The 27964-nt window shown below is 39.4% G+C and overlaps 4 protein-coding genes and 2 long non-coding RNA genes across 6 annotated transcripts; 3 read left to right on the top strand and 3 right to left on the bottom strand.

Annotated features, from left to right (window-relative positions):
* Window positions 1-380: 380 nt before the first annotated feature.
* On the bottom strand, window positions 381-2997 carry LOC117486951. The gene is made up of 3 exons (XR_004556340.1): window positions 2906-2997; window positions 2486-2539; window positions 381-1736 (listed from the first exon to the last, which is right to left on the bottom strand). It is a non-coding gene; the product is annotated as an uncharacterized LOC117486951 (long non-coding RNA).
* A 189-nt stretch (window positions 2998-3186) lies between these two features.
* On the top strand, window positions 3187-5848 carry LOC117486950 (laminin subunit alpha-2-like). Its single transcript, XM_034135551.1, has 4 exons — window positions 3187-3320; window positions 3452-3582; window positions 3867-4086; window positions 5087-5848. Exons 1-4 carry the CDS (start codon window positions 3227-3229, stop codon window positions 5245-5247), a joined length of 606 nt encoding a protein of 201 aa, XP_033991442.1. The 5' UTR covers window positions 3187-3226; the 3' UTR covers window positions 5248-5848.
* Window positions 5849-10186: 4338 nt separating this feature from the next.
* On the bottom strand, window positions 10187-12783 carry LOC117486948. The gene is made up of 3 exons (XR_004556339.1): window positions 12694-12783; window positions 12274-12327; window positions 10187-11518 (listed from the first exon to the last, which is right to left on the bottom strand). It is a non-coding gene; the product is annotated as an uncharacterized LOC117486948 (long non-coding RNA).
* A 191-nt stretch (window positions 12784-12974) lies between these two features.
* On the top strand, window positions 12975-15299 carry LOC117486946 (laminin subunit alpha-2-like). The gene is made up of 4 exons (XM_034135549.1): window positions 12975-13108; window positions 13240-13370; window positions 13704-13923; window positions 14942-15299. The coding sequence occupies exons 1-4, from the start codon at window positions 13015-13017 to the stop codon at window positions 15100-15102; spliced, it is 606 nt and encodes a 201-aa protein (XP_033991440.1). The 5' UTR covers window positions 12975-13014; the 3' UTR covers window positions 15103-15299.
* A 6442-nt stretch (window positions 15300-21741) lies between these two features.
* Window positions 21742-24438, bottom strand: LOC117486945 (regulator of G-protein signaling 6-like). The gene is made up of 3 exons (XM_034135548.1): window positions 24265-24438; window positions 23844-23897; window positions 21742-23094 (listed from the first exon to the last, which is right to left on the bottom strand). The coding sequence occupies exons 1-3, from the start codon at window positions 24427-24429 to the stop codon at window positions 23044-23046; spliced, it is 270 nt and encodes an 89-aa protein (XP_033991439.1). The 5' UTR covers window positions 24430-24438; the 3' UTR covers window positions 21742-23043.
* On the top strand, window positions 24397-27308 carry LOC117486944 (laminin subunit alpha-2-like). The gene is made up of 4 exons (XM_034135547.1): window positions 24397-24679; window positions 24811-24941; window positions 25320-25539; window positions 26547-27308. Exons 1-4 carry the CDS (start codon window positions 24484-24486, stop codon window positions 26705-26707), a joined length of 708 nt encoding a protein of 235 aa, XP_033991438.1. The 5' UTR covers window positions 24397-24483; the 3' UTR covers window positions 26708-27308.
* The last annotated feature ends 656 nt before the right edge of the window (window positions 27309-27964 follow it).

Here is a 27964-nt window from a genome sequence, read left to right as displayed (position 1 = left end):
CTATTTATTAAAAAGTAATAGCTTGCCATTCTTCAGAAAATGTCAGAACATATCTCCACAGGGCCTTAACAAAAAGTTTAAAGCTGATTTTATCTTACAGTATGTCCATTTATAATAAAGTAAGTCTAAAAAATCATGAAATAGTATGTCGAAAAATATTATAGTATGTAAAAATAAATATATAGTAGTTCAAAAAAACGTCTTACTAAGTTATAGTGTACTGAAAAAGTCTTAAAAACATGAACAAATATATAATTATGTAGGTCGAACATTTGGAAAAACAGTTATAATATAGTATGTCTGAAAAGTGTCATAGTATAGAATAACCTTTTAATACATTATTTTGATCAGGGTTTCAGTATTCCTGCATATATCCTGTAACACTAAAATAAATGTTCCTGTATTGACTTCTGGGATGCACAAGAGGGCGCTATATGACTACAAGAAGAGAGAAGTACCTGTCAGATGGATCACAGTTCAAAAGTCGACTATTTGCTCCTTTTCGTGATTCCTTTGAGGCTCCTGGAGGAATTAAATGGAAAAACATGAAATAACAGACCAGCTTCATTGTGCATTCCTCATTTATTATCATGGTCCTCTTTACATTAGGTGAGGATGGTTGGAGGTCAGTCCACTTATAAACCTTGTTGTGGCCGCCTGAAGTGGAATGTTCAGAAGATTAAAGCCTATCAGCGTGCTCATTTAAAAGTTACACACTATGTTTTTATAATATGATCAACCTGCTCTTACCTTGTGATGAAAACAAGATCACACCTCTGTTTGTTCAGCGTGGTTTGTACAATGTTTTAAAGACATTCTCGTTCAAAATGACAGTGGCAGTGATAACACATGAAAGTAGAATTGTTGTAGATATGTTAAATAACCTAAGAAATAGATATAGAATATGTTGTGTGTGTCATAGCTGTGAAACGAAAATAGGTTGCTTTCCAGGAACAACCTACTGTACCAGAGCAGGTCAAGGTGTTTACAGGAAATAATATAAAGTTCTGTAGTTTTTGTCTGTAATGAGCATGAAAACAGGCATTAGTTTGAAGGACATGTAAACACACATTGTAACCGACTAAACCACGTTTTCAATCTTGTGCCATCCCACATAAGGACAGTGATCAAAAAGCTAATTTGCCTACTCCACCTGTTTGAACATCAATGTGTGGAATGAGCAGAAGTTCAGCTCGAGAGTGCGGATATGTATACTTCGTCACTCTCTTTCCCTTATATCATCCTAGGGAATGACGTGAGATAAAACAGCTAGCTACAGCATTAATCTAAGTCTCATTTGCATTCCATGTTTATATCACTGAAAGTAAAGCCTCTCCAGCCACCATATAGCAACATGTGTGTAGATAGTACAGAAAAACAAAGAGTGACAACAAAGCCTGGCGTGGTGCAGGCTTTTGAGTAGAAAGCTCCTAAGAAGATTGTTTTTTCCTCTACACTGTGACAGCACTGTCCTGGTGTCAGGTCTGGTGACTTATTGCATGCTGTCAGTCCTCTTCAACAGATCTGAGGTGAGTTTCAAACATGGTGGCAGTCTGGGCTCGTTTTGGCGCCATCATCCGCCTCCCAAAGCCACACCCAAACACCCCAGGGTCTTTTTCCAGCTGCTCCCCAGGGGCAAGCAGCTCTTCTGGGTACGGTTCCTCCTACTCTTCATCCAAGCCTGGTCAGGATGACTGCATGAGGCCCGTCAGCCGTTTGCCCGTCAGCGACTTGCCCTGATGGGAGGCAGAGAGATAAAGGGAGGGAGGGGGACAGCTGTCACCTTAAGAGCAGTGTGGGAGGAAAAGTTAAAGAAAAGAAAGACTGCAGAAATGTATCAAAGCTTTGGTGCTGGGTGGTAAGTGGACAACATATGATGCCACACGAAAATGCCTCGGTGGAGCAGTCATGAAAAAGTTAAAGAATTAAAAAAGGCATTCTAGTACTATGTGGAAAATCTGAAAAAGTAATAGTATTTAGACATAATAAAGTACATTGAAAAAGTAATAATATAGGATGTTGAAAAAATATAATATAATGAAAATTTTGAAAAACGTCATAGTATAGCATGTTAAAAGATATCATGAAAAACTCATTGTATAGTATGTAGAAAAAACGTCATAGTATAGCATGTTGAGACATTTGAAAAAAAACTCATAGTATACTACGTCACAAAAAATCATGATAAATGTCATGAACTAGTTTGTCTGAAATGGTTAGGTCAATCAGTCATGGTGTAGCATGTCTTAAAATTGTCTTAAAAAAGTCATAGTATAGCATGTCGAAAAATGTGTAAAACGTCATAGTACAGTTTGTTACAAAATATCATGAAAAGGTCAATAGTATGTAAAGAAATTGAAAAGAAAGTCATTGTATAGCAAAAAACAGAAATGCTATAATATGTCAATCTGCTGACTTTTGAAAAAAACAATTCTTTGTAATTGAATGAATGCAGTTGAAGAGTTATAAGCAGAGGGACACTCACCACACTGCGAGTGAACTTCTCCAGAGAGGTGCGTCGGCCCTGCTCCGTTTCAGGCTGAGAGTCCAAGAGAAAAATCACAAGAGGAACAGTTCAACAATTCAGTGTTTAAATAGCGTATGAATCTCACACACTTGAGCAGATTTGTTCACATTATTACAGATTAAGATAGGACATGTTTCTTTATTTTGTGTATTCTCGTCTGCCTGTAAAAACATGGGTTAGTATTTTGAGCAACGTTCATGTAGGGACAACCCAAGTCAATACATAACGTAAAAAAAAAGACCTCTCATTCCTGCCTCCTTACAAAGCGACCTGCCTGGTATATGACCTCACTCCCTGCCGTGTGTAATCACACATTGAGTATATCAGTGATGTGCAGAGAGATCGACCTGTGGGACAAACACAGACAGACATGCTTACTTTCTTCTTTGCCATCAGCAGGTCCTGGTACACGTTGGAGCGCAGGAAGCGTGTGTAGCTGTCACTTTTCATCAGTTTGTAGATGTGGTCCTAAATGGAAAGAGAAGAGGCAGGAAGAGAAAGAGACACGTGGGTTACATGCTTCCCAGGGCTTCTGTAAATCATTCTGAAACAGTGTCGTGCAAAACGTAAGGAGACAGTCACTAAGGGAGGAACGTGATGTGGCAAATTAGGAACTCACTGACAGGAATGTATTCAACTGATTACTTTGTCTCTCTGCTAGGCCGCGCTGAGGCTGTCATTGAGGACTTTAAATTGGACATGGCCACGCCTTCCTCCAGTCACATGGTGGGAAGATGCTTTGTTGCTACGGAGACGGGCACCTACTTTGAAGGCACTGGCTTCCTGAAAGCAGGTGAGAGGAGACACTGAGACGTCGCTTGCAAACTTGTTCCTCAGCAAAAATCTGATTCTACTTTTTCTCAGGTAAAATGTAATGTTCTTGTTATGAAAGGTGAACATTAATGCATCCTTCCCTCTCTCTAGTCTCCTCCTACAGAGTGGGTCTGGATGTGTCGATAGCCTTAGAGTTCAGGACCAGCAGAACCAATGGGGTGCTTTTGGGCATCAGTAACCAAGCCAACGATGGACTGGGACTAGAGATTGTCGAGGGCAAGGTACGTAACATTGACGAAAGGAATCCAACATTTGGGGAAATTGTTATTCAATTTCCACTAGAAATTGAGAAGAAAAAGCGACTGTTAAATAATAGATCAAAAGAACTGGAAACCTATCATACAAGAAGTATTACTTTCTCATCTCAATCTTAACCAGAAAACAAATAAGTGTGAAGGGTGAATTATTCAAAGTATCACTGAACAAAACATGTACTTAGATACATATGCATAACATCTCAAAAATATCGTTTAAAACAAGCATTTCTTCCCCATCCTGTCACCAGCTGCTCTTCCACGTTGACAACGGAGCTGGACGAATCACAGCGGAGCACGTGCCTGAGGGCGAGGGCTTCTGCGACGGCCAGTGGCACTCGGTCACTGCCAAGAAGCTGCGGCACCGCGTGGAGCTGGTGGTGGACGAGAAGCAGAGCCAATCAGAGAGCCCCAACGCTCGCTCCAACACGTGTGACACAAACGACCCCATCTACGTCGGAGGATATCCGCGTACGACTGCTTTCTAACTCACATACTCAGTATTATACCTTAGTATACATTGAAAACACATTAGTATTAGTACATTTTGTGGATCAAAGAGCAACTTTAAAGGTCACCTATCATGCAAAATCCACTTTTTCATGTCTTTTCTACATCAACATTCCCCTCTGCGTAAAGAGATTCTGAAAGTTTCAGGAAAAAAGATTCTCTCACTTTTTGTCTTGATCCATTTATATAAAAACCTGTCTGAAAATGAGCTGATCAGATTTTGGCCACTTTATGATGTCATAACGATTGTTTGGCTTGAGTAATCATTAGCCAATCACCAACCAAGGTAACACCCCCCCCACCTTATCACCTGAATCTCCTCCTAGAGCACCATTGTGTTCTTTGTAACCAAATATCTCTCAGAGGGGCGTGGGGAGGGGCTCTTTATTTTCATCTAAAGCAGGGGTGTCAAACTCAAGGCCCGGGGGCCAAATCCGGCCCGCGACCTCATTTTATGTGGCCCGCAAGAGCTTGCAAAGAATATAATATACAATACAATTGGTGTAATTGTTGAATATTTGCTTTCAATTATTTGCCCTAGAGTTCTGCTTTCAGACGTACTTATTTAGGAAGATATTACCAGAACTGATAATAATCCAATCCAGGGCCAACAATGTAATATAATACATTATTTAATATATATTATATATTTACATATATATATAATACAAATTACAACCGGCCCTTTGAGTGCAACCATAATGCTGATGTGGCCCGGGATGAAATTGAGTTTGACACCCCTGATCTAAAGTAACAGACAGAGAATCAGCACTTTTGAAACAGGGCTGAAACAGAGGGGATTATGGGTAATGCTGCAATGATCTGTTTGGTATTCGGAGCCAAACACTTCAGAGACATGTTTGTATATATCTGAGACCTATAATATATTGATGAAAAACAGTATAATAAGGGACCTTTAAATACAAATATGTGAGAGGTCCTGTTTTTCTTTCTCTCTCAGGTGGAGTTCGGCAGGCGGCTCTCTCCACCAGCACTTCCTTCAGAGGTTGTATGAGGAACCTGAAGATCACCAAAGCTTCTAAGACCATGGAGGTGCAGTTCAACAAGGCTCTGGAGATTAAAGGGGTGCAGCCTCTCTCCTGTCCCGCTGCAGCTGCATAACTGCTACCTTAGAGCTTCCCCTTTGTTGTCCACTCAACAGAGCACTCCTACAAGGGGCTACACATGTTCAAATCTTGCCGCTCTTCTCATTTCTTTGTTTGGTCTCCTCTATCGCCCTGCCTTTGACCCAGAAATGTATCTCAGTGTACTTTTGAAGGAAGGATGTCTCGAGCAGAGTATGGATAGGTGTATTCTTTCATAATCGTTGACATAGAAAGTGGCGTGACAATGGACAGATTACAGTTACATTTAATTGACTAAAATGATTGCTCCGAAGCATAGATGTCTTATTTTTTGGTTGCCTCGACTCCTATCTCCTCATGTCTCTTCCTTGCTTCCTGTTGCTTCAGTAAGACACAAGAAAAGGATGCACAATCAGAGAAATGAGAACAGCCCTCAGCCTTTAAACCTGCACTTCACAATGTTTTTATTTCAGTGTGTAAAGCCCTCTTTGCAAGTTACCTGGTGCAGTTTTGAAGAAGGTAACAGACTTTTAACAACGTTTTAGCACCCTCCAAACGTTAACCCTTACATTTTCAGAGACCCTGACTTAATGTACATTGTAAGACTCTGGACAATAAATCTTATCATGGCTACACATTGAGGTCTCAGTGTTTTAACATGTGTTTCTTAATTAACTGTATACTTAGAGAAAGATAATAGTATTAAGACCTGTGCTCACAGTATTCAAGCTAATTATATTTGTGGTATGATTAGGAGAATATTAGATTTGTTTTAGTTAAAGTATATAATATATATATTTACCCTTGTAACATAGACTTTTCTGGAAAGGATGAAAAAAGTGTGTCCTTCATAAACCTTGTTCGCTGAGAATTTGTAAATGTTTTCAATCCACATTGTAAAGTCATTACCTTATCACTTACAAAACAATAGACAAAGTTGGACTTCTTGTCAACTTGCTTTTCAGATATCTTTAAATACCTTTGACATTCCATACTTAATCAATGACTTTAATAACTATAATGGAGAATTGTCAAACAAGCTGGATCTTGAAATGTTGAGGTACCCATTTGGAGGTACAAGGTTTTTGTAGGACACTAATGGCAGTGGATTTTCTGCATGGTGTGGCTGAATAATACTTCAGCAGCTGTTTCTGAAATATAACCTTCCTCGAAGCACGGCGATCCCCCCATTGGACCCCTCCCACTTTTTTTTTGTTGAGACACTGTCTCAGGGCTTCTTAACATTTATGAAACTATTAATGTGTAGCACCAGATTAACGGTAAGAATCTCAGCTAACTGAAGATATGAACCATTTTTAGCTAAAAGAAACACAAGAGTAATACCAAGCCTTTGAATTTTGCGAAAAAATGCTAACTAATGCTAATGGAGTTTTGCACAGCCCTCACTCTCAAAATGCCCTTATTACTTATCGTAACTGCACAAACAAGATATCCGATTAAAGCTGAGACTCCACATATTCCATACATGTAGTGTCATCACTGTATGACCCCGAATTTGCGGAGCTTTCAGCCAGAAAAGAGAAAGTAAACAACATCCGGTTTCAAAAATATTACAATAATTACATTTTACCTTTTTTGATTTGTGATCAAAAGTTGTGTTCAACGGAATAAAAACGCCGCTCAAGGTTAATCCAATGTGTCTGTGTCACGTAGAATGTTTTACTGATAATCCATCATCATATTTATGGCAATAAACTGGGTATAAAGTTTTGTAGTCAAGGCTTACTTTCAGATATGCTTCGTTTGCTTCTCTATTACGTCCGCAATGGTAATGTTTACGTGGATTTTGGAACCGCCCATCGGATTCTATTGGATCTAATGGTTAAGAAAAAGGTGTAAATCACTCAAATCGACCAATGGGTTCAATAGATATGGTCCTGCGTAAAGTATAAATTGTGAATGCCAGCGGCACACCCATTACTCAGCAGACTCTACGCCGTGTTTACTACGTAAACAACAGGAATTGCAGCAGCAGGACCCAGAGCGCACAGAGCGGACAGCAGATAACGGAGCAGATTAAAAGATTGGCGTTTAGGACTTTCTCTATACTTTGACTTTTGTCAAATAATGGCTTGCAGGAAAGAGATGCTTACTACTTTACAGGCAATGGAAATGGTGACTAATGTTGACAGCGATGCAGATATGTTACCGACGAGGATTTCCTGCAGCCAGAACGGAACCCGGAGCGTTGTGACTCTGATGATGAAATTCCACCACGGGAAAGGTATGTAATCTCTCTGATTTTATCTATTACTTATTTATTTGGTGTACGATTATTCATATAGTAAATAAAAGCGTCTGCTAAATGTAATGTACGCTCAAAATGGCATGTTTGGCAGGAAGAGGGATTATTTACAAAAATAGTGTTTCTTGTCTGTTACATTTACTAAAAGTATAGGCCAGTGTTCATCTATAGTCACTAAATGTATTGCATTCACACACTCAAAATGGCATGTTTGGCAGGAGTTAGAGGGATTATTTACAAAAATACCAAATAGTGTTTCTTGTCTGTTACATTTACTAAAAGTATAGGCCAGTGTTCATCTATAGTCACTAAATGTATTGCATTCACACACTCAAAATGGCATGTTTACTGCCAAGGAAACAGGAATTACAGGAATTAATCTAATCTCTTTGTTTTTCCACATTTGTTTTCATAGTGATGGAGATGAGGATGAAATGGCTTCACCATTGCCTACTTTCACCCAGCCCACACCTGCCACACCCTCACATTCCTCAACTTCTAGAAAGAGATCTGCACCAGTATTGGCCACTCAGCCTGCATCCAAAAAGCACTCACTTCCAAAGCTACCATCGTCTGGTTTCTACCAGCTTTCTGCAGCGTCAGATGCATCTGTAAACCAAAGGAAGCGTGGCCGAGGTGGGGCTCCCGCTCCTCAGCCAGGAAAAGGAAAAGCATCAGATAAATGTGTAAAACGCAGCCTTCTCCACAAAACGATGAAATGGTACAAGACTTTTTTTTACCATTTTGTGGACATTGCCGTGATGAACAGCTTCATTCTCCACAAGGAGCTGCACAAGATGACGAGTGACCCCAGCGGGACAAAGCCACACACACAGAAGACTTTCAGGGAGCAGCTTGCTTCTGAAATGTTGGAATTTGGAACACCTCCACCCACGATCCCCCCCCGGCCCCCCACCACCACCATGCGGGCCCAAGTTTTATGGGAAAGATGTCAGTATCAGGAAGAACTGCAGGAACTGCCATGATGCTGGCAAAAAGAAGGTGAAGACAGCTGTGTACTGCAGGAAGTGTGAGGTCCCTCTGTGCTTCACTTCCAAAAAAAATTGTTACGAGGAGTGGCATGCCTAAGTTGTAACATTGTAAAGTTTTAAATAAATCTGCTCCAATTGGAGTCAAACTTCATTTTGCATGTTTTTGTTTTTTAATTGTTTTTTTTACAACAGTTGTATTTGGATGGAATGAATACCTATAGTGATAATTCAAAGTAATAAAATGATTTTTACAGTGAAAATGGAACTGATGGTTCCCAAATTACCCAGAGGTGAGTCCGCCTGGACTTTATTTTTCTAAACCTCTCTAAAAAGGTCAAATGTCACTTGTTTTGCATCAATCTTGATACAGGGTACTTATTATGTTATAGTTTGGATTCCTAAAGCTTTTAGTCTACTAACCCATCATTCAAGGGTGGTTTTCACTATAAGTAATGGGTTTTTTTTAGGCGGAGATAGAATTTACATGTTTTTACTATGTTCCATATGAATTTATTTTAAAATAAAAACATCTATATTGATTCTGACACTTCTACATCCAACTCACAGATGTAACCTTGCTTTGAGAAAACATATTATTAATTTACCCCTTTTAGAAGTGAAGATATAGTCTTTGTTGTGTTAGTGGCATTTTCGAGCCTGAAATCTGAAAAACAGGCTTAGGGCTTAACAGGTTAAATGTGGGGTAGGTAAATCCATCCAGTTATTTTAGCCGGTCCGGCTAAAATGATTGGTCGTACTTTTTACAGTACTACGGCTTCCACAGATGACATTTTTTTTTATGGATTTTTTGTCAAAGCACTTAAGATATTCATTGCTATCGGGATGCTAAGAGCATTCCATGGAATATAACAAGTGTATCTCGAGCCGGTTTCTCAAACTTACCTACCCCACCTTTAATAGCATCAAACATATTGTCCTGCCCTTCTTTAAAACTGCAGAATATGACTAGTAGGGGAAGTTTGCAGGATTAAAAGTAAAATGAGAGTAGTCTTTAAAGTTAAGTGGTTTTAAGACTGAATTGATAAAGATTACGATTCAAGAGATGCTTGAAAAACAAACCTGTTGCTGCTTTTTACTCAAGCTCCACCAGGTGGTGCTACTTCACAGCTACTATGATAGAGACACCTACAAGCTGTCAAAAGGCTCTGACTAGATCAACCACTGCTGCGTAATGAAGTTTAAGACAATTAACATTCCCAATATCTTACATTAGCAAAAACTTCAGACCAACTACTTCTATAAGGATTTCAGTGGTGTTTCTCCTACCTAATTGCTATTTATTAAAAAGTAATAGCTTGCCATTCTTCAGAAAATGTCAGAACATATCTCCACAGGGCCTTAAAAAAAAGTTTAAAGCTGATTTTATCTTACAGTATGTCCATTTATAATAAAGTAAGTCTAAAAAATCATGAAATAGTATGTCGAAAAATATTATAGTATGTAAAAATAAATATATAGTAGTTCAAAAAAACGTCATACTAAGTTATAGTGTACTGAAAAAGTCTTAAAAACATGAACAAATATATAATTATGTAGGTCGAACATTTGGAAAAACAGTTATAATATAGTATGTCTGAAAAGTGTCATAGTATAGAATAACCTTTTAATACATTATTTTGATCAGGGTTAAAAAAGTATTCAATTTTGTTTCAGTATTCCTGCATATATCCTGTAACACTAAAATAAATGTTCCTGTATTGACTTCTGGGATGCACAAGAGGGCGCTATATGACTACAAGAAGAGAGAAGTACCTGTCAGATGGATCACAGTTCAAAAGTCGACTATTTGCTCCTTTTCGTGATTCCTTTGAGGCTCCTGGAGGAATTAAATGGAAAAACATGAAATAACAGACCAGCTTCATTGTGCATTCCTCATTTATTATCATGGTCCTCTTTACATTAGGTGAGGATGGTTGGAGGTCAGTCCACTATAAACCTTGTTGTGGCCGCCTAAAGTGGAATGTTCAGAAGATTAAAGCCTATCAGCGTGCTCATTTAAAAGTTACACACTATGTTTTTATAATATGATCAACCTGCTCTTACCTTGTGATGAAAACAAGATCACACCTCTGTTTGTTCAGCGTGGTTTGTACAATGCTTTGAAGACATTCTCGTTCAAAATGACAGTGGCAGTGATAACACATGAAAGTAGAATTGTTGTAGATATGTTAAATAACCTAAGAAATAGATATAGAATATGTTGTGTGTGTCATAGGTGTGAAACGAAAATAGGTTGCTTTCCAGGAACAACCTACTGTACCAGAGCAGGTCAAGGTGTTTACAGGAAATAATATAAAGTTCTGTAGTTTTTGTCTGTAATGAGCATGAAAACAGGCATTAGTTTGAACGACATGTAAACACACATTGTAACCGACTAAACCACGTTTTCAATCTTGTGCCATCCCACATAAGGACAGTGATCAAAAAGCTAATTTGCCTACTCCACCTGTTTGAACATCAATGTGTGGAATGAGCAGAAGTTCAGCTCGAGAGTGCGGATATGTATACTTCGTCACTCTCTTTCCCTTATATCATCCTAGGGAATGACGTGAGATAAAACAGCTAGCTACAGCATTAATCTAAGTCTCATTTGCATTCCATGTTTATATCACTGAAAGTAAAGCCTCTCCAGCCACCATATAGCAACATGTGTGTAGATAGTACAGACAAACAAAGAGTGACAACAAAGCCTGGCGTGGTGCAGGCTTTTGAGTAGAAAGCTCCTAAGAAGATTGTTTTTTCCTCTACACTGTGACAGCACTGTCCTGGTGTCAGGTCTGGTGACTTATTGCATGCTGTCAGTCCTCTTCAACAGATCTGAGGTGAGTTTCAAACATGGTGGCAGTCTGGGCTCGTTTTGGCGCCATCATCCGCCTCCCAAAGCCACACCCAAACACCCCAGGGTCTTTTTCCAGCTGCTCCCCAGGGGCAAGCAGCTCTTCTGGGTACGGTTCCTCCTACTCTTCATCCAAGCCTGGTCAGGATGACTGCATGAGGCCCGTCAGCCGTTTGCCCGTCAGCGACTTGCCCTGATGGGAGGCAGAGAGATAAAGGGAGGGAGGGGGACAGCTGTCACCTTAAGAGCTTAACGAAGGAGCAGTGTGGGAGGAAAAGTTAAAGAAAAGAAAGACTGCAGAGACGTATCAAAGCGTTGGTGCTGGGTGGTAAGTGGACAACATATGATGTTAAGTAATGATACCACAAGAAAATGCCTCGGTGGAGCAGTCATGAAAAAGTTAAAGAATTTAAAAAGGCATTGTAGTACTATGTGGAAAATCTGAAAAAGTAATAGTATTTAGACATAATAAAGTACATTGAAAAAGTAATATTAAAAATATATAATATAATGAACATTTAGAAAAACGTCATAGTATAGCATGTTAAAAGATATCATGAAAAAGTCATTGTATAGTATGTAGAAAAAACGTCATAGTATAGCATTTGAAAAAAAACTCATAGTATACTACGTCACAAAAAATCATGATAAATGTCATGAACTAGTTTGTCTGAAATGGTTAGGTCAATTAGTCATGGTGTAGCATGTCTTAAAATTGTCTTAAAAAAGTCATAGTATAGCATGTCGAAAAATGTGTAAAACGTCATAGTACAGTTTGTTACAAAATATCATGATAAGGTCAATAGTATGTAAAGAAATTGAAAAGAAAGTCATTGTATAGCAAAAAACAGAAATGCTATAATATGTCAATCTGCTGACTTTTGAAAAAAACAACTCTTTGTAATTGAATGAATGCAGTTGAAGAGTTATAAGCAGAGGGACACTCACCACACTGCGAGTGAACTTCTCCAGAGAGGTGCGTCGGCCCTGCTCCGTTTCAGGCTGAGAGTCCAAGAGAAAAATCACAAGAGGAACAGTTCAACAATTCAGTGTTTAAATAGCGTATGAATCTCACACACTTGAGCAGATTTGTTCACATTATTACAGATTAAGATAGGACATGTTTCTTTATTTTGTGTATTCTCGTCTGCCTGTAAAAACATGGGTTAGTATTTTGAGCAACATTCATGTAGGGACAACCCAAGTCAATACATAACGTAAAAAATAAGACCTCTCATTCCTGCCTCCTTACAAAGCGACCTGCCTGGTATATGACCTCACTTCCTGCCGTGTGTAATCACACATTGAGTATATCAGTGATGTGCAGAGAGATCGACCTGTGGGACAAACACAGACAGACATGCTTACTTTCTTCTTTGCCATCAGCAGGTCCTGGTACACGTTGGAGCGCAGGAAGCATGTGTAGCTGTCACTTTTCATCAGTTTGTAGATGTGGTCCTAAATGGAAAGAGAAGAGGCAGGAAGAGAAAGAGACACGTGGGTTACATGCTTCCCAGGGCTTCTGTAAATCATTCTGAAACAGTGTCGTGCAAAACGTAAGGAGACAGTCACTAAGGGAGGAACGTGATGTGGCAAATTAGGAACTCACTGACAGGAATGTATTCAACTGATTACTTTGTCTCTCTGCTAGGCCGCGCTGAGGCTGTCATTGAGGACTTTAAATTGGACATGGCCACGCCTTCCTCCAGTCACATGGTGGGAAGATGCTTTGTTGCTACGGAGACGGGCACCTACTTTGAAGGCACTGGCTTCCTGAAAGCAGGTGAGAGGAGACACTGAGACGTCGCTTGCAAACTTGTTCCTCAGCAAACATCTGATTCTACTTTTTCTCAGGTAAAATGTAATGTTCTTGTTATGAAAGGTGAACATTAATGCATCCTTCCCTCTCTCTAGTCTCCTCCTACAGAGTGGGTCTGGATGTGTCGATAGCCTTAGAGTTCAGGACCAGCAGAACCAATGGGGTGCTTTTGGGCATCAGTAACCAAGCCAACGATGGACTGGGACTAGAGATTGTCGAGGGCAAGGTACGTAACATTGACGAAATAGTTATTCAATTTCCACTAGAAATTGAGAAGAAAAAGCGACTGTTAAATAATAGATCAAAAGAACTGGAAACAGCTGTCCTGTCCAACCTATCATACAAGAAGTATTACTTTCTCATCTCAATCTTAACCAGAAAACAAATAAGTGTGAAGGGTGAATTATTCCTTTAATCTACTTTAGAAGTAACGACTGAGCTTCTCCTAGCAATAGCTTGGTTTAAAGTATCACAGAACAAAACATGTACTTAGATACATATGCATAACATCTCAAAAATATCGTTTAAAACAAGCATTTCTTCCCCTTCCTGTCACCAGCTGCTCTTCCACGTTGACAACGGAGCTGGACGAATCACAGCGGAGCACGTGCCTGAGGGCGAGGGCTTCTGCGACGGCCAGTGGCACTCGGTCACTGCCAAGAAGCTGCGGCACCGCGTGGAGCTGGTGGTGGACGAGAAGCAGAGCCAATCAGAGAGCCCCAACGCTCGCTCCAACACGTGTGACACAAACGACCCCATCTACGTCGGAGGATATCCGGGTACGACTGCTTTCTAACTCACATACTCAGTATTATACCTTAGTATACATTGAAAACACATTAGTATTAGTACATTTTGTGGATCAAAGAGCAACTTTAAAGGTCACCTATCATGCAAAATCCACTTTTCCATGTCTCTTCTACATCAACATGTGTCCCCTCTGCGTAAAGAGATTCTGAAAGTTTCAGGAAAAAAGATTCTCTCACTTTTTGTCCTGATCCATTTATATAAAAACCTGTCTGAAAATGAGCTGATCAGATTTTGGCCACTTTATGATGTCATAACGATTGTTTGGCTTGAGTAATCATTAGCCAATCACCAACCAAGGTAACACCCCCCCCCCCCACCTTATCACCTGAATCTCCTCCTAGAGCACCATTGTGTTCTTTGTAACCAAATATCTCTCAGAGGGGCGTGGGGAGGGGCTCTTTATTTTCATCTAAAGCAGGGGTGTCAAACTCAAGGCCCGGGGGCCAAATCCGGCCCGCGACCTCATTTTATGTGGCCCGCAAGAGCTTGCAAAGAATATAATATACAATACAATTGGTGTAATTGTTGAATATTTGCTTTCAATTATTTGCCCTAGAGTTCTGCTTTCAGACGTACTTATTTAGGAAGATATTACCAGAACTGATAATAATCCAATCCAGGGCCAACAATGTAATATAATATTATTTACATTATTTAATATATATTATATATTTACATATATTTATATATAATACAAATTACAACCGGCCCTTTGAGTGCAACCATAATGCTGATGTGGCCCGGGATGAAATTGAGTTTGACACCCCTGATCTAAAGTAACAGACAGAGAATCAGCACTTTTGAAACAGGGCTGAAACAGAGGGGATTATGGGTAATGCTGCAATGATCTGTTTGGTATTCGGAGCCAAACACTTCAGAGACATGTTTGTATATATCTGAGACCTATAATATATTGATGAAAAACAGTATAATAGGGGACCTTTAAATACAAATATGTGAGAGGTCCTGTTTTTCTTTCTCTCTCAGGTGGAGTTCGGCAGGCGGCTCTCTCCACCAGCACTTCCTTCAGAGGTTGTATGAGGAACCTGAAGATCACCAAAGCTTCTAAGACCATGGAGGTGCAGTTCAACAAGGCTCTAGAGATTAAAGGAGTGCAGCCTCTCTCCTGTCCCGCTGCAGCTGCATAACTGCTACCTTAGAGCTTCCCCTTTGTTGTCCACTCAACAGAGCACTCCTACAAGGGGCTACACATGTTCAAATCTTGCCGCTCTTCTCATTTCTTTGTTTGGTCTCCTCTATCGCCCTGCCTTTGACCCAGAAATGTATCTCAGTGTACTTTTGAAGGAAGGATGTCTCGAGCAGAGTATGGATAGGTGTATTCTTTCATAATCATTGACATAGAAATTGGCGTGACAATGGACAGATTACAGTTACATTTAATTGACTAAAATGATTGCTCCGAAGCATAGATGTCTTATTTTTTGGTTGCCTCGACTCCTATCTCCTCATGTCTCTTCCTTGCTTCCTGTTGCTTCAGTAAGACACAAGAAAAGGATGCACAATCAGAGAAATGAGAACAGCCCTCAGCCTTTAAACCTGCACTTCACAATGTTTTTATTTCAGTGTGTAAAGCCCTCTTTGCAAGTTACCTGGTGCAGTTTTGAAGAAGGTAACAGACTTTTAACAACGTTTTAGCACCCTCCAAACGTTAACCCTTACATTTTCAGAGACCCTGACTTAATGTACATTGTAAGACTCTGGACAATAAATCTTATCATGGCTACACATTGAGGTCTCAGTGTTTTAACATGTGTTTCTTAATTAACTGTATACTTAGAGAAAGATAATAGTATTAAGACCTGTGCTCACAGTATTCAAGCTAATTATATTTGTGGTATGATTAGGAGAATATTAGATTTGTTTTAGTTAAAGTATATAATATATATATTTACCCTTGTAACATAGACTTTTCTGGAAAGGATGAAAAAAGTGTGTCCTTCATAAACCTTGTTCGCTGAGAATTTGTAAATGTTTTCAATCCACATTGTAAAGTCATTACCTTATCACTAACAAAACAATAGACAAAGTTGGACTTCTTGTCAACTTGCTTTTCAGATATCTTCAGTGGCGGCCGGTGGTCTTTTTTTTTGGTGGGGCTCTTGACGTACCGCAAGTGACCTACCCGGGGGGTTTCCCCCCGAATTTTTTTTTCGAGAAATGACCCCTTAAATGATGACTTCTGGTGATGTTAGAGGGGGGGGAAGGAGAAATCGAGGCTTAAAAATATGAGAAGACTGATCAATACCTCCATAATCTTCAGTGTGGAAAATATTATTTATCAACCTGAACATCTACTACTTTACCAGGAATTTGTGTTCTCAGAACTGGTCTGTTTTTTTCTTTCTTAAAACTGTTCATGTTTTATGAACCAACACCTTCACCAAGTAGCTTTACAGTGAACTGCATGTGAGATATAAAATTAATAGCATCTTTTCAGTAGCATTAATTATAAATATTTAAGTGGTTCAATACAAGTCACTACAGCATTTCAAACTGAACTGTGAATAAATGCAATTTAAAAAAAATAACCACAGCACAAAATGTCATAAATTGTGTTTTTTCTTTGTTTCTCTGAGGATTATTTACAAACAGGCTTATTTACATATATCAATAACTCAGAAATGAAAAAGCTACATCGTCTAACACGAACAACCAGTTAGCATAATGATAATATATGTGTTATGTACAATGTATCTGGCAAGGCTAGAGCAAGAAAGAACATAAAGTTTGCAAAAGGTTTAAATAACTTCAAGTATCTGTCTTCAGATTACGTGGAGGTTTTAGTCCGATGGGAAGCAGATTTTAAGCGACACCGAAGATAAACCAAAAATGTGGTGGAGCTGCAAACCGTGTAGTGTTGCTGGGACAGAACAGGAGCTATAACCGTTGGAAAATACATCACAGACAATGCAACAAACGTGGAGACAGAACAATCACTTCTGTGATAAATGCCCACTTATTAATAAACTTCTAACAACCATGGGAAACCTCCTCTCTACATATAAAGTGATATCCAAGCATGGGAAACAAAGACAGCATTTACCTGTTTGCATCCAGCTAGCCAAGCCTTTCTTGTGTACCAGCTACTTGTGAAGCCTCGTGTATAAATGTTGTCTTTTTCACGAGATTGCTGCGATATATTCAAATCGGGTTGGTCCGGTGCAAGGTCTTTAAGCAACAATTTATCTGCCAAACTTCTCCTTTCGAAAGGATTGGAGATTAGCTCTTGAACAGAATTAGGCGCGGACCGAGGTCCGGAGACTCCACCTGCACACGAAGCCATCCTCATCAACTACTGCGTCAACCGGATACGAGTCACTGTCCAAACTACTCACAGACTGCACTGGGCGCTGACATTGGCGCCCGGTGACCGTCATCTTTGACGACGCTAATTGGCTGAAATTATATTTTCGCGGCATAGTTTACACGTTACAGATAGCAACAGTCAGCTGCTGGTGGCTGCTGCTGCACTGGTTGAAGGCTCCTCTCTTAGCGCCCAGACGAGAGAAGGTGCATGGGCAAGGCCAGGCAGGAAACATGTGACTTATCAGTAACTTTAGACATCGTAACACAATTTTAAACGAGATTTTATTGTAGATTATACATTTTACTGATACCAATTATATAATATTTACCTTGTTCATTAAAAATAAAAATAAAAACATATATATTTTTTTAAACATATTTTTTTTTTTTTATTTTAATTTTAATTATTATTTATTTTTATCAATATGGGAAGAGGTGGGGCGGCGCCCCTAGCGCCCCTATGGACCGGCCGCCACTGGATATCTTTAAATACCTTTGACATTCCATACTTAATCAATGACTTTAATAACTATAATGGAGAATTGTCAAACAAGCTGGATCTTGAAATGTTGAGGTACCCATTTGGAGGTACAAGGTTTTTGTAGGACACTAATGGCAGTGGATTTTCTGCATGGTGTGGCTGAATAATACTTCAGCAGCTGTTTCTGAAATATAACCTTCCTCTAAGCACGGCGATCCCCCCATTGGACCCCTCCCACTTTTTTTTTTTGAGACACTGTCTCAGGGCTTCTTAACATTTATGAAACTATTAATGTGTAGCACCAGATTAACGGTAAGAATCTCAGCTAACTGAAGATATGAACCATTTTTAGCTAAAAGAAACACAAGAGTAATACCAAGCCTTTGAATTTTGCGAAAAAATGCTAACTAATGCTAACGGAGTTTTGCACAGCCCTCACTCTCAAAATGCCCTTATTACTTATCGTAACTGCACAAACAAGATATCCGATTAAAGCTGAGACTCCACATATTCCATACATGTAGTGTCATCACTGTATGACCCCGAATTTGCGGAGCTTTCAGCCAGAAAGGAGAAAGTAAACAACATCCGGTTTCAAAAATATTACAATAATTACATCTTACCTTTTTTGATTTGTGATCAAAAGTTGTGTTCAACGGAATAAAAACGCCGCTCAAGGTTAATCCAATGTGTCTGTGTCACGTAGAATGTTTTACTGATAATCCATCATCATATTTATGGCAATAAACTGGGTATAAAGTTTTGCAGTCAAGGCTTACTTTCAGATATGCTTCGTTTGCTTCTCTATTACGTCCGCAATGGTAATGTTTACGTGGATTTGGGAACTGCCCATCGGATTCTATTGGATCTAATGGTTAAGAAAAAGGTGTAAATCACTCAAATCGACCAATGGGTTCAATAGATATGGTCCTGCGTAAAGTATTTAAATGTGAATGCCAGCGGCACACCCATTACTCAGCAGACTCTACGCCGTTACTCAACAGGAATTGCAGCAGCAGGACCCAGAGCGCACAGAGCGGACAGCAGATAACGGAGCAGATTAAAAGATTGGCGTTTAGGACTTTTTCTATACTTTGACTTTTGTCAAATAATGGCTTGCAGGAAAGAGATGCTTACTACTTTACAGGCAATGAAAATGGTGACTAATGTTGACAGCGATGCAGATATGTTACCCGTTGATTCTGAGTCAGACGACGAGGATTTCCTGCAGCCAGAACGGAACCCGGATCGTTGTGACTCTGATGATGAAATTCCACCACGGGAAAGGTATGTAATCTCTCTGTTTTTATCTATTACTTATTTATTTGGTGTACGATTATTCATATAGTAAATAAAAGCGTCTGCTAAATGTAATGTACGCTCAAAATGGCATGTTTGGCAGGAAGAGGGATTATTTACAAAAAATAGTGTTTCTTGTCTGTTACATTTACTAAAAGTATAGGCCAGTGTTCATCTATAGGCACTAAATGTATTGCATTCACACACTCAAAATGGCATGTTTGGCAGGAGTTAGAGGGATTATTTACAAAAATACCAAATAGTGTTTCTTGTCTGTTACATTTACTAAAAGTATAGGCCAGTGTTCATCTATAGTCACTAATGTATTGCATTCACACACTCAAAATGGCATGTTTACCGCCAAGGAAACAGGAATTACAGGAATTAATCTAATCTCTTTGTTTTTCCACATTTGTTTTCATAGTGATGGAGATGAGGATGAAATGGCTTCACCATTGCCTACTTTCACCCAGCCCACACCTGCCACACCCCTCACATTCCTCAACTTCTAGAAAGAGATCTGCACCAGTATTGGCCACTCAGCCTGCATCCAAAAAGCACTCACTTCCAAAGCTACCATCGTCTGGTTTCTACCAGCTTTCTGCAGCGTCAGATGCATCTGTAAACCAAAGGAAGCGTGGCCGAGGTGGGGCTCCCGCTCCTCAGCCAGGAAAAGGAAAAGCATCAGATAAATGTGTAAAACGCAGCCTTCTCCACAAAACGATGAAATGGTACAAGACTTTTTTTTACCATTTTGTGGACATTGCCGTGATGAACAGCTTCATTCTCCACAAGGAGCTACACAAGATGACGAGTGACCCCAGCGGGACAAAGCCACACACACAGAAGACTTTCAGGGAGCAGCTTGCTTCTGAAATGTTGGAATTTGGAACACCTCCACCCACGATCCCCCCCCGGCCCCCCACCACCACCATGCGGGCCCAAGTTTTATGGGAAAGATGTCAGTATCAGGAAGAACTGCAGGAACTGCCATGATGCTGGCAAAAAGAAGGTGAAGACAGCTGTGTACTGCAGGAAGTGTGAGGTCCCTCTGTGCTTCACTTCCAAAAAAAATTGTTACGAGGAGTGGCATGCCTAAGTTGTAACATTGTAAAGTTTTAAATAAATCTGCTCCAATTGGAGTCAAACTTCATTTTGCATGTTTTTGTTTTTTAATTGTTTTTTTACAACAGTTGTATTTGGATGGAATGAATACCTATAGTGATAATTCAAAGTAATAAAATGATTTTTACAGTGAAAATGGAACTGATGGTTCCCAAATTACCCAGAGGTGAGTCCGCCTGGACTTTATTTTTCTAAACCTCTCTAAAAAGGTCAAATGTCACTTGTTTTGCATCAATCTTGATACAGGGTACTTATTATGTTATAGTTTGGATTCCTAAAGCTTTTAGTCTACTAACCCATCATTCAAGGGTGGTTTTCACTATAAGTAATGGGTTTTTTTTTAGGCGGAGATAGAATTTACATGTTTTTACTATGTTCCATATGAATTTATTTTAAAATAAAAACATCTATATTGATTCTGACACTTCTACATCCAACTCACAGATGTAACCTTGCTTTGAGAAAACATATTATTAATTTACCCCTTTTAGAAGTGAAGATATAGTCTTTGTTGTGTTAGTGGCATTTTCGAGCCTGAAACCTAAAAAACAGGCTTAGGGCTTAACAGGTTAAATGTGGGGTAGGTAAATCCATCCAGTTATTTTAGCCGGTCCGGCTAAAATGATTGGTCTTACTTTTTACAGTACTACGGCTTCCACAGATGACATTTTTTTTATGGATTTTTTGTCAAAGCACTTAAGATATTCATTGCTATCGGGATGTTAAGAGCATTCCATGGAATATAACAAAAAGTGTATCTCGAGCCGGTTTCTCAAACTTACCTACCCCACCTTTAATAGCATCAAACATATTGTCCTGCCCTTCTTTAAAACTGCAGAATATGACTAGTAGGGGAAGTTTGCAGGATTAAAAGTAAGATGAGAGTAGTCTTTAAAGTTAAGTGGTTTTAAGACTGATTTGATAAAGATTACGATTCAAGAGATGCTTGAAAAACAAACCTGTTGCTGCTTTTTACTCAAGCTCCACCAGGTGGTGCTACTTCACAGCTACTATGATAGAGACACCTACAAGCTGTCAAAAGGCTCTGACTAGATCAACCACTGCTGCGTAATGAAGTTTAAGACAATTAACATTCCCAATATCTTACATTAGCAAAAACTTCAGACCAACTACTTCTATAAGGATTTCAGTGGTGTTTCTCCTACCTAATTGCTATTTATTAAAAAGTAATAGCTTGCCATTCTTCAGAAAATGTCAGAACATATCTCCACAGGGCCTTACAAAAAAGTTTAAAGCTGATTTTATCTTACAGTATGTCCATTTATAATAAAGTAAGTCTAAAAAATCATGAAATAGTATGTCGAAAAATATTATAGTATGTAAAAATAAATATATAGTAGTTCAAAAAAACGTCATACTAAGTTATAGTGTACTGAAAAAGTCTTAAAAACATGAACAAATATATAATTATGTAGGTCGAACATTTGGAAAAACAGTTATAATATAGTATGTCTGAAAAGTGTCATAGTATAGAATAACCTTTTAATACATTATTTTGATCAGGGTTTCAGTATTCCTGCATATATCCTGTAACACTAAAATAAATGTTCCTGTATTGACTTCTGGGATGCACAAGAGGGCGCTATATGACTACAAGAAGAGAGAAGTACCTGTCAGATGGATCACAGTTCAAAAGTCGACTATTTGCTCCTTTTCGTGATTCCTTTGAGGCTCCTGGAGGAATTAAATGGAAAAACATGAAATAACAGACCAGCTTCATTGTGCATTCCTCATTTATTATCATGGTCCTCTTTACATTAGGTGAGGATGGTTGGAGGTCAGTCCACTATAAACCTTGTTGTGGCCGCCTAAAGTGGAATGTTCAGAAGATTAAAGCCTATCAGCGTGCTCATTTAAAAGTTACACACTATGTTTTTATAATATGATCAACCTGCTCTTACCTTGTGATGAAAACAAGATCACACCTCTGTTTGTTCAGCGTGGTTTGTACAATGCTTTGAAGACATTCTCGTTCAAAATGACAGTGGCAGTGATAACACATGAAAGTAGAATTGTTGTAGATATGTTAAATAACCTAAGAAATAGATATAGAATATGTTGTGTGTGTCATAGCTGTGAAACGAAAATAGGTTGCTTTCCAGGAACAACCTACTGTACCAGAGCAGGTCAAGGTGTTTACAGGAAATAATATAAAGTTCTGTAGTTTTTGTCTGTAATGAGCATGAAAACAGGCATTAGTTTGAAGGACATGTAAACACACATTGTAACCGACTAAACCACGTTTTCAATCTTGTGCCATCCCACATAAGGACAGTGATCAAAAAGCTAATTTGCCTACTCCACCTGTTTGAACATCAATGTGTGGAATGAGCAGAAGTTCAGCTCGAGAGTGCGGATATGTATACTTCGTCACTCTCTTTCCCTTATATCATCCTAGGGAATGACGTGAGATAAAACAGCTAGCTACAGCATTAATCTAAGTCTCATTTGCATTCCATGTTTATATCACTGAAAGTAAAGCCTCTCCAGCCACCATATAGCAACATGTGTGTAGATAGTACAGAAAAACAAAGAGTGACAACAAAGCCTGGCGTGGTGCAGGCTTTTGAGTAGAAAGCTCCTAAGAAGATTGTTTTTTCCTCTACACTGTGACAGCACTGTCCTGGTGTCAGGTCTGGTGACTTATTGCATGCTGTCAGTCCTCTTCAACAGATCTGAGGTGAGTTTCAAACATGGTGGCAGTCTGGGCTCGTTTTGGCGCCATCATCCGCCTCCCAAAGCCACACCCAAACACCCCAGGGTCTTTTTCCAGCTGCTCCCCAGGGGCAAGCAGCTCTTCTGGGTACGGTTCCTCCTACTCTTCATCCAAGCCTGGTCAGGATGACTGCATGAGGCCCGTCAGCCGTTTGCCCGTCAGCGACTTGCCCTGATGGGAGGCAGAGAGATAAAGGGAGGGAGGGGGACAGCTGTCACCTTAAGAGCAGTGTGGGAGGAAAAGTTAAAGAAAAGAAAGACTGCAGAAATGTATCAAAGCTTTGGTGCTGGGTGGTAAGTGGACAACATATGATGCCACACGAAAATGCCTCGGTGGAGCAGTCATGAAAAAGTTAAAGAATTAAAAAAGGCATTCTAGTACTATGTGGAAAATCTGAAAAAGTAATAGTATTTAGACATAATAAAGTACATTGAAAAAGTAATAATATAGGATGTTGAAAAAATATAATATAATGAAAATTTTGAAAAACGTCATAGTATAGCATGTTAAAAGATATCATGAAAAACTCATTGTATAGTATGTAGAAAAAACGTCATAGTATAGCATGTTGAGACATTTGAAAAAAAACTCATAGTATACTACGTCACAAAAAATCATGATAAATGTCATGAACTAGTTTGTCTGAAATGGTTAGGTCAATCAGTCATGGTGTAGCATGTCTTAAAATTGTCTTAAAAAAGTCATAGTATAGCATGTCGAAAAATGTGTAAAACGTCATAGTACAGTTTGTTACAAAATATCATGAAAAGGTCAATAGTATGTAAAGAAATTGAAAAGAAAGTCATTGTATAGCAAAAAACAGAAATGCTATAATATGTCAATCTGCTGACTTTTGAAAAAAACAACTCTTTGTAATTGAATGAAGGCAGTTGAAGAGTTATAAGCAGAGGGACACTCACCACACTGCGAGTGAACTTCTCCAGAGAGGTGCGTCGGCCCTGCTCCGTTTCAGGCTGAGAGTCCAAGAGAAAAATCACAAGAGGAACAGTTCAACAATTCAGTGTTTAAATAGCGTATGAATCTCACACACTTGAGCAGATTTGTTCACATTATTACAGATTAAGAGAGGACATGTTTCTTTTATTTTGTGTATTCTCGTCTGCCTGTAAAAACATGGGTTAGTATTTTGAGCAACGTTCATGTAGGGACAAACCAAGTCAATAAATAACGTAAAAAAAAAGACCTCTCATTCCTGCCTCCTTACAAAGCGACCTGCCTGGTATATGACCTCACTTCCTGCCGTGTGTAATCACACATTGAGTATATCAGTGATGTGCAGAGAGATTGACCTGTGGGACAAACACAGACAGACATGCTTACTTTCTTCTTTGCCATCAGCAGGTCCTGGTACACGTTGGAGCGCAGGAAGCATGTGTAGCTGTCACTTTTCATCAGTTTGTAGATGTGGTCCGAAATGGAAAGAGAAGAGGCAGGAAGAGAAAGAGACACGTGGGTTACATGCTTCCCAGGGCTTCTGTAAATCATTCTGAAACAGTGTCGTGCAAAATGTAAGGAGACAGTCACTAAGGGAGGAACGTGATGTGGCAAATTAGGAACTCACTGACAGGAATGTATTCAACTGATTACTTTGTCTCTCTGCTAGGCCGCGCTGAGGCTGTCATTGAGGACTTTAAATTGGACATGGCCACGCCTTCCTCCAGTCACATGGTGGGAAGATGCTTTGTTGCTACGGAGACGGGCACCTACTTTGAAGGCACTGGCTTCCTGAAAGCAGGTGAGAGGAGACACTGAGACGTCGCTTGCAAACTTGTTCCTCAGCAAAAATCTGATTCTACTTTTTCTCAGGTAAAATGTAATGTTCTTGTTATGAAAGGTGAACATTAATGCATCCTTCCCTCTCTCTAGTCTCTTCCTACAGAGTGGGTCTGGATGTGTCGATAGCCTTAGAGTTCAGGACCAGCAGAACCACTGGGGTGCTTTTGGGCATCAGTAACCAAGCCAACGATGGACTGGGACTAGAGATTGTCGAGGGCAAGGTACGTAACATTGACGAAAGGAATCCAACATTTGGGGAAATTGTTATTCAATTTCCACTAGAAATTGAGAAGAAAAAGCGACTGTTAAATAATAGATCAAAAGAACTGGAAACAGCTGTCCTGTCCAACCTATCATACAAGAAGTATTACTTTCTCATCTCAATCTTAACCAGAAAACAAATAAGTGTGAAGGGTGAATTTTTCCTTTAATCTACTTTAGAAGTAATGACTGAGCTTGTCCTAGCAATAGCTTGGTACAATATATGTTTTTTTAAATTGTTTAAAGTATCACTGAACAAAACATGTACTTAGATACATATGCATAACATCTCAAAAATATCGTTTAAAACAAGCATTTCTTCCCCTTCCTGTCACCAGCTGCTCTTCCACGTTGACAACGGAGCTGGACGAATCACAGCGGAGCACGTGCCTGAGGGCGAGGGCTTCTGCGACGGCCAGTGGCACTCGGTCACTGCCAAGAAGCTGCGGCACCGCGTGGAGCTGGTGGTGGACGAGAAGCAGAGCCAATCAGAGAGCCCCAACGCTCGCTCCAACACGTGTGACACAAACGACCCCATCTACGTCGGAGGATATCCAGGTACGACTGCTTTCTAACTCACATACTCAGTATTATACCTTAGTATACATTGAAAACACATTAGTATTAGTACATTTTGTGGATCAAAGAGCAACTTTAAAGGTCACCTATCATGCAAAATCCACTTTTTCATGTCTTTTCTACATCAACATGTGTCCCCTCTGTGTAAAGAGATTCTGAAAGTTTCAGGAAAAAAGATTCTCTCACTTTTTGTCCTGATCCATTTATATAAAAACCTGTCTGAAAATGAGCTGATCAGATTTTGGCCACTTTATGATGTCATAACGATTGTTTGGCTTGAGTAATCATTAGCCAATCACCAACCAAGGTAACACCCCCCCCACCTTATCACCTGAATCTCCTCCTAGAGCACCATTGTGTTCTTTGTAACCAAATATCTCTCAGAGGGGCGTGGGGAGGGGCTCTTTATTTTCATCTAAAGCAGGGGTGTCAAACTCAAGGCCCGGGGGCCAAATCCGGCCCGCGACCTCATTTTATGTGGCCCGCAAGAGCTTGCAAAGAATATAATATACAATACAATTGGTGTAATTGTTGAATATTTGCTTTCAATTATTTGCCCTAGAGTTCTGCTTTCAGACGTACTTATTTAGGAAGATATTACCAGAACTGATAATAATCCAATCCAGGGCCAACAATGTAATATAATACATTATTTAATATATATTATATATTTACATATATTTATATATAATACAAATTACAACCGGCCCTTTGAGTGCAACCATAATGCTGATGTGGCCCGGGATGAAATTGAGTTTGACACCCCTGATCTAAAGTAACAGACAGAGAATCAGCACTTTTGAAACAGGGCTGAAACAGAGGGGATTATGGGTAATGCTGCAATGATCTGTTTGGTATTCGGAGCCAAACACTTCAGCGACATGTTTGTATATATCTGAGACCTATAATATATTGATGAAAAACAGTATAATAGGGGACCTTTAAATACAAATATGTGAGAGGTCCTGTTTTTCTTTCTCTCTCAGGTGGAGTTCGGCAGGCGGCTCTCTCCACCAGCACTTCCTTCAGAGGTTGTATGAGGAACCTGAAGATCACCAAAGCTTCTAAGACCATGGAGGTGCAGTTCAACAAGGCTCTGGAGATTAAAGGAGTGCAGCCTCTCTCCTGTCCCGCTGCAGCTGCATAACTGCTACCTTAGAGCTTCCCCTTTGTTGTCCACTCAACAGAGCACTCCTACAAGGGGCTACACATGTTCAAATCTTGCCACTCTTCTCATTTCTTTGTTTGGTCTCCTCTATCGCCCTGCCTTTGTCCCAGAAATGTATCTCAGTGTACTTTTGAAGGAAGGATGTCTCGAGCAGAGTATGGATAGGTGTATTCTTTCATAATCCTTGACATAGAAAGTGGCGTGACAATGGACAGATTACAGTTACATTTAATTGACTAAAATGATTGCTCCAAAGCATAGATGTCTTATTTTTTGGTTGCCTCGACTCCTATCTCCTCATGTCTCTTCCTTGCTTCCTGTTGCTTCAGTAAGACACAAGAAAAGGATGCACAATCAGAGAAATGAGAACAGCCCTCAGCCTTTAAACCTGCACTTCACAATGTTTTTATTTCAGTGTGTAAAGCCCTCTTTGCAAGTTACCTGCTGCAGTTTTGAAGAAGGTAACAGACTTTTAACAACGTTTTAGCACCCTCCAAACGTTAACCCTTACATTTTCAGAGACCCTGACTTAATGTACATTGTAAGACTCTGGACAATAAATCTTATCATGGCTACACATTGAGGTCTCAGTGTTTTAACATGTGTTTCTTAATTAACTGTATACTTAGAGAAAGATAATAGTATTAAGACCTGTGCTCACAGTATTCAAGCTAATTATATTTGTGGTATGATTAGGAGAATATTAGATTTGTTTTAGTTAAAGTATATAATATATATATTTACCCTTGTAACATAGACTTTTCTGGAAAGGATGAAAAAAGTGTGTCCTTCATAAACCTTGTTCGCTGAGAATTTGTAAATGTTTTCAATCCACATTGTAAAGTCATTACCTTATCACTTACAAAACAATAGACAAAGTTGGACTTCTTGTCAACTTGCTTTTCAGATATCTTTAAATACCTTTGACATTCCATACTTAATCAATGACTTTAATAACTATAATGGAGAATTGTCAAACAAGCTGGATCTTGAAATGTTGAGGTACCCATTTGGAGGTACAAGGTTTTTGTAGGACACTAATGGCAGTGGATTTTCTGCATGGTGTGGCTGAATAATACTTCAGCAGCTGTTTCTGAAATATAACCTTCCTCTAAGCACGGCGATCCCCCCATTGGACCCCTCCCACTTTTTTTTTTTGAGACACTGTCTCAGGGCTTCTTAACATTTATGAAACTATTAATGTGTAGCACCAGATTAACGGTAAGAATCTCAGCT

The sequence above is a fragment of the Trematomus bernacchii genome, unplaced genomic scaffold, assembly GCF_902827165.1.
Source record: "Trematomus bernacchii unplaced genomic scaffold, fTreBer1.1, whole genome shotgun sequence".
Classification (NCBI taxonomy): domain Eukaryota; kingdom Metazoa; phylum Chordata; class Actinopteri; order Perciformes; family Nototheniidae; genus Trematomus; species Trematomus bernacchii.
The sequence above is the reverse complement of the archived record's forward strand: the minus strand, read 5'-3'. Positions and strand labels throughout refer to the sequence as shown.

Coding starts and splice junctions, on each gene's coding strand:
- LOC117486950 (XM_034135551.1), top strand. CDS start 3,227: ATGGCCACGCCTTCCTCCAGTCACATGGTGGGAAGATGCTTTGTTGCT. Junction 3,321..3,451: donor CACTGGCTTCCTGAAAGCAG/GTGAGAGGAGAC, acceptor CCCTCTCTCTAG/TCTCCTCCTACAGAGTGGGT. Junction 3,583..3,866: donor TAGAGATTGTCGAGGGCAAG/GTACGTAACATT, acceptor TCCTGTCACCAG/CTGCTCTTCCACGTTGACAA.
- LOC117486946 (XM_034135549.1), top strand. CDS start 13,015: ATGGCCACGCCTTCCTCCAGTCACATGGTGGGAAGATGCTTTGTTGCT. Junction 13,109..13,239: donor CACTGGCTTCCTGAAAGCAG/GTGAGAGGAGAC, acceptor CCCTCTCTCTAG/TCTCCTCCTACAGAGTGGGT. Junction 13,371..13,703: donor TAGAGATTGTCGAGGGCAAG/GTACGTAACATT, acceptor TCCTGTCACCAG/CTGCTCTTCCACGTTGACAA.
- LOC117486945 (XM_034135548.1), bottom strand. CDS start 24,429: ATGATTTACAGAAGCCCTGGGAAGCATGTAACCCACGTGTCTCTTTCT. Junction 23,898..24,264: donor TGCTGATGGCAAAGAAGAAA/GTAAGCATGTCT, acceptor TTGGACTCTCAG/CCTGAAACGGAGCAGGGCCG. Junction 23,095..23,843: donor AGAAGTTCACTCGCAGTGTG/GTGAGTGTCCCT, acceptor GCCTCCCATCAG/GGCAAGTCGCTGACGGGCAA.
- LOC117486944 (XM_034135547.1), top strand. CDS start 24,484: ATGTGGCAAATTAGGAACTCACTGACAGGAATGTATTCAACTGATTAC. Junction 24,680..24,810: donor CACTGGCTTCCTGAAAGCAG/GTGAGAGGAGAC, acceptor CCCTCTCTCTAG/TCTCTTCCTACAGAGTGGGT. Junction 24,942..25,319: donor TAGAGATTGTCGAGGGCAAG/GTACGTAACATT, acceptor TCCTGTCACCAG/CTGCTCTTCCACGTTGACAA.